The sequence below is a fragment of the Trichomycterus rosablanca genome, chromosome 6 (assembly GCF_030014385.1).
Source record: "Trichomycterus rosablanca isolate fTriRos1 chromosome 6, fTriRos1.hap1, whole genome shotgun sequence".
NCBI lineage: Eukaryota > Metazoa > Chordata > Actinopteri > Siluriformes > Trichomycteridae > Trichomycterus > Trichomycterus rosablanca.
Window position 1 is genome coordinate 51,806,179 of NC_085993.1, and position 9,107 is coordinate 51,815,285.

At 45.7% G+C, this 9,107-nt stretch overlaps 1 protein-coding gene across 1 annotated transcript in view; it reads right to left on the bottom strand.

Annotated features, from left to right (window-relative positions):
- The window catches only part of shroom2a (shroom family member 2a), a 53,834-nt gene extending 47,698 nt beyond the window's left edge, over positions 1 to 6,136 (bottom strand). Inside the window, exon 1 of the mRNA XM_062998042.1 lies at positions 5,829 to 6,136. Coding sequence (XP_062854112.1) covers positions 5,829 to 6,047 — 219 coding nt within the window. The 5' untranslated portion in view covers positions 6,048 to 6,136. The remainder of the gene's footprint in view (positions 1 to 5,828) is intronic.
- Positions 6,137 to 9,107: the final 2,971 nt, after the last annotated feature.

Consider the following 9,107-nt stretch of genomic DNA (forward strand, 5'->3'; position numbering starts at 1 on the left):
GTCGCTTTGGACAGAAGCGTCCGCGAAATGCCGCAAACGTGAACTAAAAGTTAAAGCGTTTTATCCTGGTCAGGGTCGTGGTGGGAAACACCGGAGCACCAGATGAGAATACCTTGGGCGAGGACGTCAATCCATCTTAAGTAGAGATGAACCGATCAGCATTTTTGAGGCCGATTCCGATCGCCGATCACCTTTCAGCGAGATCGGCCGATAGCCGATACCGATCTAGGGCGGGGCTATAAGCAAGACATGAAACATGGTCTAAACTGGTTTATTACCATTGTTAACGAACTCATATCTTTAACAAAATTAGCAGTAAACAAACAAAGTAAATCAAAGAAATACAGCCAATACTGCAACGATTATATTTAGACCATCAATTATTTTAACACGAAAAAACAGTAAATTACATAAATACAGTCAGAATTGCAGTAATTAATCGCAGACTCTGGGTTATTTTAAAACGAAAAACTGCAACCATTAAAAGTAGATATTGAATTATTTTTAAATGAAAAACAGCAAATTAAATTAGCAAATGTTGCCTGCATAGCGTCACTGAAATCGCGCAGTTGTGATAGGTCTAAAATTAATTCTAGATGAAATATAACAGCAGCTATATAAAATATGGAACGTTTGAAATGAAACAACTGGGTCTGTTTTAATGGGGGAAAGTCCCATCTGCCCCGACGGACTTACTGGTTCTTAATGTTTTAAGATTTAAAGGCCTATTTCTTTTCACAAAGAGTCACATCATTTCAGCTTTCTGGGATGACGGTCTGCTCCTCTTTTCAGTCAGTATATCCGAAGCGACGCTAAACGATCTTTCACTATCCACGCTTGTGCAAGGCGCAGAGCGGGAAAGTACGCTAGTGCTTGCGCGCTCCGTGGGACGGTAGCCTCTGAAAGACAGCAGCGCACTTGGGATGCGATCGGACTGTCGCTCTCGGGATCGGCTGAATTTGAGAAATATCGGCCGATCGCATATTTTGACTAAGAATCGTTCTATACCGATACGTATCCGATCGATCCTTCCATCTCTAATCTCAAGGCTTCGCTGTGTCTGTGCAGCCGCCCGGCCGGCCGATAGCACCACTGAGATTCGAATCTCACTAGCGGTAGGCGAGCATAACGCACCCCAACACCAAATTTAGGCTTTACAAAGCCAGATCAATAACGTAGGTACAAAGCAGTGATTTGTAAATGTCGACGAACGTTTCAAAAAAAGTTGGGACGGGGTGACGTACAAGAGGTGAACGAATAAAACGGGATTCAAACATGACCGGGTATAGAAGAAGCATTAAGGACTTTAATAGTTTAAAAACTACATTCCTCAATGAAGGATAGTGGAGAAATTGACCATCTACAGTCCATAACATTATTAGAAGATATTAAAGAAACCAAATAAATATCAGTGGGTCATCAGTGCAGCATAAACGCCAGCCCACTACTGCGGAGATCTGGGGATCTGGGGTTGGTGCCGGTGCTGTGGTATTCTCCCAGTGTAGTCGTTTAGTCGTATCCAGTTCCTCTCCCTATGTTGAAGACCCCGATGGTGTACGAGGAGGGTATATCCTCCCGACACGCCCTCCCTCCGACTCTCACGCACGCGCTGATCTCCCTGTTCCTCCACTTCTGTACAGGCGCCTCGGGCTACTAACCAGGGTCCTCGCACGGCCTCAAAGACCCCGCCCTGTTTTCCTTTTCTTAGTCCCGTCTTTTCCCACCCAGCAGACTGCCTGCACTGCCGATCGTGCTCGCTAGGGCGGCGTCCAGCCGACCGGTAGCAGAGCTACTTCCTTGAGAGGAAACCCATACAGACACGTGGAGAACATGCAAACCCCACACAGAAAGGACCCGGACCGCCCCACCTGGGAGTCGAACCCAGGCCCTTCTCGCCGTGAGGAGACCCACGTGCTACCCACGTCTGTTAATTAAATCTAAAAGTTGACGCCCACGTGGCACAGCAGGACATTCCACTAGCGCACCAGCGCCGAGATTCTGAACTCCTCGGTTCGAACCTTGGCATTGCCACCGGTCAGCTGGGCGCCATCTAGCGGGCATAATCGGCAGCGCCTGCAGGGAGGGATGGCCGGACTATGTGGGCGGGGTCTTCAAACGCTGTGTGAGGACCCTGATTGGCGGACAGAGAGGCGCTGAAGATGGGACTTTTGATTGCTTGTGTGTTTTTGTAACGTTATAAAGTCATACCAGGAGAAAAGCATCTAACCGTAAACCGCCACCGATTAAACAACGACTTCACTTCGCTGACCGATAAGCAGGCGAATTTTTTCACGAAGGGACGAAATAAAACCACAAACGGCGAAAAATGTGGCTACAGAAGTACAACATTAACGAATCTCACCTCCCGCCGAGTGAGCCACGCTCCGGGGGGGGACGAAAGAATGCCACCGTTCCTGCTGAGCAAGATCTTCAGAAGATGCTTCAGTTCACCGAGAGAGTCCGGCCCGAACCTCCGGCTCCTCAAGGAGCCCAGATATGTGAGGAATTCCACCTCTCAGGGTCACGTGTGTTTCGGAGACGCGGTGAGACCGGGGCCGTACACGCCGGGTACACCGCTGGACTTTGGAACAGGTTTGGAAGCGAACTCTTTCGCACCGAAAGCACAGAGCGCTCGCGTCCCCCCTCCCGAAATGCCGACGCCGGCGAGGTCGCCCGCGTCGATGATTAACCCGCCGAAACGGAGCGGTTTCTGTTCCCGACGAGCGGCCAGAGGATTCACTTCAAGGACGGAACGGCAAAGTTTCCATCCATTTCAGGTCGTGTCACTTCATCAGCTCCACTTACCATATAGAAGCACTTTGTAGTTCTACAATTACTGACTGTAGTCCATCTGTTTCTCTACATGCTGTTCTTCAATGGTCAGGACCCCCACAGGACCACCACAGAGCAGGTATTATTTAGGTGGTGGATGATTCTCAGCACTGCAGTGACACTGACATGGTGGTGGTGTGTTAGTGTGTGTTGTGCTGGTATGAGTGGATTTTTAAACACGTCACTGTCACTGCTGGACTGAGAATCGTCCACCAACCAAAAACACCCAGCCGACAGCGCCCCGTGGGCAGCGTCCTGTGACCGCTGATGAAGGTCTAGAAGATGAGCGACTCAAACAGCAGCAATAGATGAGCGATCGTCTCTGACTTTACATCTACAAGGTGGACCGACTAGGTAGGAGCGTCTAATAGAGTGGACGGTGAGTGGACACGGTGTTTAAAAACTCCAGCAGCGCCGCTGTGTCTGATCCACTCGTACCAGCACAACACACACTAACACACCACCACCATGTCAGTGTCACTGCAGTGCTGAGAATCATCCACCACCTAAATAATACCTGCTCTGTGGTGGTCCTGTGGGGGTCCTGACCATTGAAGAACAGGGTGAAAGGGGGTAACAAAGCATGTAGAGAAACAGATGGACTACAGTCAGTAATTGTAGAACTACAAAGTGCTTCTATATGGTAAGTGGAGCTGATAACATGAACAGTGAGTGTAGAAACAAGGAGGTGGTTTTAATGTTATGGCTGATCGGTGCTAAGATGCTCAGAACAGACCCGGACAGCAGGCAAATACGTCCACACACACACACACACACACACACACACACACACACACACACACACACACACACACACACACACACACACACACACACCCCACACACACCTGTGCAAACACGCATGAATAGACACACTGGAGCGCACACACAGATTTGCATGCACACGGCACACAAACCTGCAGCAATTAAAACCAAAGCCGTCCTAATCTGTCCTGAACCGGGTCCGAAACACCGTCTGACCCCCATACGGTCTGGTTCCGGTCATTTCATTTCATTTATCTTCATGTTATTATGAACACTTAAACAGCCAAGAGTGGAAAAACAGCCCAACTCAATTTATCAACCGATTCAAAAATAAATAGAGATACAGACAGACATAGATATATATAAATATATAGACAGATAGACAGACAGACAGACAGATAGACAGATGCACAGACGGATAGACAGACATATATAGAGAGAGAGAGAGAGAGAGAGAGAGAGAGAGAGAGACAGACAGACAGACAGATAGATAGACACAGACAGACAGATAGATAGATGGACAGACGGATAGACAGACATATATATATATATATATATAGAGAGAGAGAGAGACAGATAGATAGATAGATAGATAGATAGATAGATAGATATACAGACAGACATACAGACAGATAGTTAGTTAGATAGACAGACAGACAGACAGACGGACAGATAGACACAGACATACATATATATATATATAGAGAGAGAGAGAGAGAGAGAGAGAGAGACAGACAGAAAGATAAATATATAGACAGACAGATGGATAAATAGATTGATAGATTTACAGATAGACAGACAGACAGACAGACAGACAGACAGACAGATCAGCCAGGATTAATATGTAATTAGTGACCACTTGGTCAGTAAGTCCTTCACCACCGGTGACCACGATGATTTCTGAGCACACTGACAAAACGAGGACCGATAAACTGAACTGAAGTCATGTGACCCACATAAAGGACGTTATTGTGTAAAAACTCTTAACTACGCCTCCTATAGGACGTTTAACATGTTCTCCTGGTGCACGCCGCCTGTTTTAGGGTTAATATTAATAACACCGAATTATCGTTTCCTGTTCGGACGAGTCGGCGAGAAAAATGGAAGCATCACGATATGAGGCCGCTTCTCCTCCTCGGCTGTGCTAACGTCCGACCGGGCGCCTACACAGACGATAATCGGCTCGTCGGAGGGAGGGAGGGAGGGAGGGAGGGAGGGTCGTAGGAGTTCCTCATAACTGCTGCTGGCTGATTGATGGCGATGCACAGAACACCAAAACATTGAAGCTCTTGGCGTGGCGGGGCGCGGTTATTTAGCCGCGGCGCTCGCTCATGTTTACGCTGATTTGCACAGTTCGCGTTCTCAAGTTTCCATTTGCATCCGGAGCGGACGATGAAAACAGGCTGCTGCACCTTTTGGTTCCTCACGAGGTTCCTGATGAGGATAAAGTAAATGGAGTAAAGTTTGGGCATCGTTTGGGGTCGCTGTACTCAGGATTCACCATCCTGCCTGGCAAAACAGCCTGGGAGCGAAACACTACCACCGCCACGCTTCACAGCAGGTACGGCGAGGTTTGGGCCTTGCAGGACCTTGATGAATCTTTTGGGTCGCTGCACTGTTGTGCTCAAGATTCACCATCCTGGCTGATGGCACCAGTTCCACTGGCGTCAAAACAGCCTGGGAGCGAAACACTACCACCACCATGCTTCACAGCAGGTAGACTTCACAATGCTTTACCTCTTGACAACATACATCTCGGGAGAACATGCAAACTCCACACAGAAAGGACCCGGACCGTCCCACCTGGGACCTGCACAGAGAGCGCACTGACACATGTGCGACCCTCCAGCTGGCCAAATGGCTAAAGAGCATCCAAACATGTCTGCTTTAGGTTCCTGATGAGGTTCCTGATGAGGTTAAGGTAAGTGAAGGTCATTCTGAAGGTTTTAGGCTGATTTTGGGCATATCTGGGGTCGCTGTACTCAACATTCATCATCCTGCCTGGCAAAACAGCCTGGGAGCGAAACACTACCACCACCACGCTTCACAGCAGGTACGGTGAGGTTGCCAGACGTTAACACCTCATCTTTTTCACACCATACAGCTCAAACACTGACTGTAGCAGTGAATATTGTGCTGTAAGTTCATGCCAGTGTAAAGCTGGCTTGACTGTTGACAGTGTCACGTGATTCAGATGCATACATGAAAAACCGATGTCGTGCACGTAATACCTTGGTGATGATGAGAGGTTCTCCGTGTTCCAGACCCCCTCTGAGAGTGAAACCCCACGGAGCTCCTCCACACAGAGCCAGGCTCACCAGCCTCCATCCATCTCCAGAAGGTCCAGATCCAGAAGATCCAGAAGGTCCAGATCCAGAAGATCGGTCCGGTTCTCCAGCCGACCTGCGATCCAGAACAATCATGTTCTGATCTGGGTCCATCTCATACATGCTGAAACCTGTAACGTTCTCCAGGTTCCTCCTGGAGAAAGCTGAGGAGCTTCTTTCTTCAAAACCTGACGACCAGCCGGACACAAAACATGTCCAGTTCAGCACAGGAACCCCAGCAGATCCAGGTTTGATCAGGCGTTTTAGGTCTCAGCTTCCTTTTTAACTACTTTCAACGAGTTTTCTCACTAAAACAAGATGCATCTGGAACTAATAGTGTTCCAACAAGTATATTTAATCCCTAAACAAACAAAAAACGAGTTATTTCGAACTAATCCAGGCAGTTTGTTGATGTTTGCTGTCGGCTCGGATGCAGCTAACGTCGGTTAGCTTTGACTTAAAACTAAAGAAAACAACTCAACTTATCGGGCAAGTTCGGACAAGTTTATCCAAATAAACTCGTATTAAACTTAAAAACATATTAAAGTTAAAACCACTTTAAAGCGAACTGCGCGTATTAAACTATCCCAGCGAATGTAAAGCTTCTCCTCGGTTAGCAGCCTAATAAAACTGGAGGACTCGTTGCCAAAGCCAAGCCTCCTCTGGATTACAGGATACAACCTGGGATGAATTTCAAATCACATCGTAACTCCCTAAACATGCGCACTACCTAGTGCGCAAAGTAATAGCCCTCGCGGCTTACTTAGTGCCCTACGTGACTAATACATAGTTATTTGGTATTCGGCCCTGGATTGGCCGCCAGAGGCGCGGTTGGGAAATCTAAATCTACCTGTGGATGTGGGATGCAGCGCTTCGGTTTTAAACTCGCTGTACTGTCGCCCTCTTTTGGACAGTGAAGGTACTGCAGCCAGGCTACATTGTTGTGAAAATGCTAATTCGTTCAACTTTGCTAAGCGTTTCAGGGTCGTGGTGGGTGCGGAGCCAGCTAAATACACTCGGATTGACACATATAAGCATTTAAGCACTTCTATGCACAAATTTGGAGCAGCTTGATACCCCTTTTGCCTGGAGGTCGGAGTAGCCGAAGCCCAGCTAACAAAATTATGTTCTGAGAACGTTCCACAAACGTTCCATTTTGGTTGTGGGAACGTTGCATTGGAATGTTCCCTCAAAGTTATTTTGTCCAGTTTTCTTGATGTTCTCAGAACTTTTTTTAAAGTTATGAAAACTTTTATAGAACGTTACCTAAACCTCATTTGCAACCATAATTTAATGTTCTGGGAACGTTGTCTTGGAATGTTCTAAGAACATTTTAAATAAGGTCCTCTGAACGTTCCATTTTGGTTATATGAATGTTTTATTAGAACGTTCCTTCAACGTTATATTGTCAGTTTTTTTGTCAGTTTTCTTAATATTCTCAAGACATTTAATAAAAGTAAGTAAGTAAAATTTATTTATACTGGTACTGGTCATAAAATTAGAATATCATGAAAAAGTTGATTTACTTCAGTAATTCCATTCAAAAAGTGAAACTTGTATATTATATTCATTCATTACACACAGACTGATATATTTCAAATGTTTATTTCTTTTAATGTTGATGATTATAACTGACAACTAATGAAAACCCCAAATTCAGTATCTCAGAAAATTAGAATATTGTGACAAGGTACAATATTGAAGACACCTGGTGCCACACTCTAATTAAATCAAAACACCTGCAAAGGCCTTTAAATGGTCTCTCAGTCTAGTTCTGTAGGCTACACAATCATGGGGAAGACTGCTGACTTGACAGTTGTCCAAAAGACGACCATTGACACCTTGCACAAGGAGGGCAAGACACAAAAGGTCATTGCTAAAGAGTCTGGCTGTTCACAGAGCTCTGTGTCCAAGCACATTAATAGAGAGGCGAAGGGAAGGAAAAGATGTGGTAGAAAAAAGTGTACAAGCAATAGGGATAACCGCACCCTGGAGAGGATTGTGAAACAAAACCCATTCAAAAATGTGGGGGAGATTCACAAAGAGTGGACTGCAGCTGGAGTCAGTGCTTCAAGAACCACCATGCACAGACGTATGTAAGACATGGGTTTCAGCTGTCGCATTCCTTGTGTCAAGCCACTCTTGAATAAGAGACAGCGTCAGAAGCGTCTCGCCTGGGCTAAAGACAAAAAGGACTGCTGAGTGGTCCAAAGTTATGTTCTCTGATGAAAGTAAATTTTGCATCACCTTTGGAAATCAAGGTCCCAGAGTCTGGAGGCACAGAATCCACGTTGCTTGAGGTCCAGTGTAAAGTTTCCACAGTCAGTGATGGTTTGGAGTGCCATGTCATCTGCTGGTGTTGGTCCACTGTGTTTTCCGAGGTCCAAGGTCAACGCAGCCGTCTACCAGGAAGTTTTAGAGCACTTCATGCTTCCTGCTGCTGACCAACTTTATGGAGATGCAGATTTCATTTTCCAACAGGACTTGGCACCTGCACACAGTGCCAAAGCTACCAGTACCTGGTTTAAGGACCATGGTATCCCTGTTCTTAACTGGCCAGCAAACTCGCCTGACCTTAACCCCATAGAAAATCTATGGTGTATTGTGAAGAGGAAGATGCGATACGCCAGACCCAACAATTCAGAAGAGCTGAAGGCCACTATCAGAGCAACCTGGGCTCTCATAACACCTGAGCAGTGCCACAGACTGATGGACTCCATGCCACGCCGCATTGCTGCAGTAATCCAGGCTAAAGGAGCCCCAACTAAGTATTGAGTTCTGTACATGCTCATACTTTTCATCTTCATACTTTTCAGTTGGCCAACATTTCTAAAAATCCTTTTTTTGTATTGGTCTGAAGTAATATTCTAATTTTCTGAGATACTGAATTTGGGGTTTTCATTAGTTGTCATTTATAATCATCAACATTAAAAGAAATAAACATTTGAAATATATCAGTCTGTGTGTAATGAATGAATATAATATACAAGTTTCACTTTTTGAATGGAATTACTGAAATAAATCAACTTTTTCATGATATTCTAATTTTATGACCAGCACCAGTATATATATATATATATATATATATATATATACAGTGTATCACGAAAGTGAGTACACCCCTCACATTTCTGCAAATATTTCATTATATCTTTTCATGGGACAACACTATAGACATGAAAC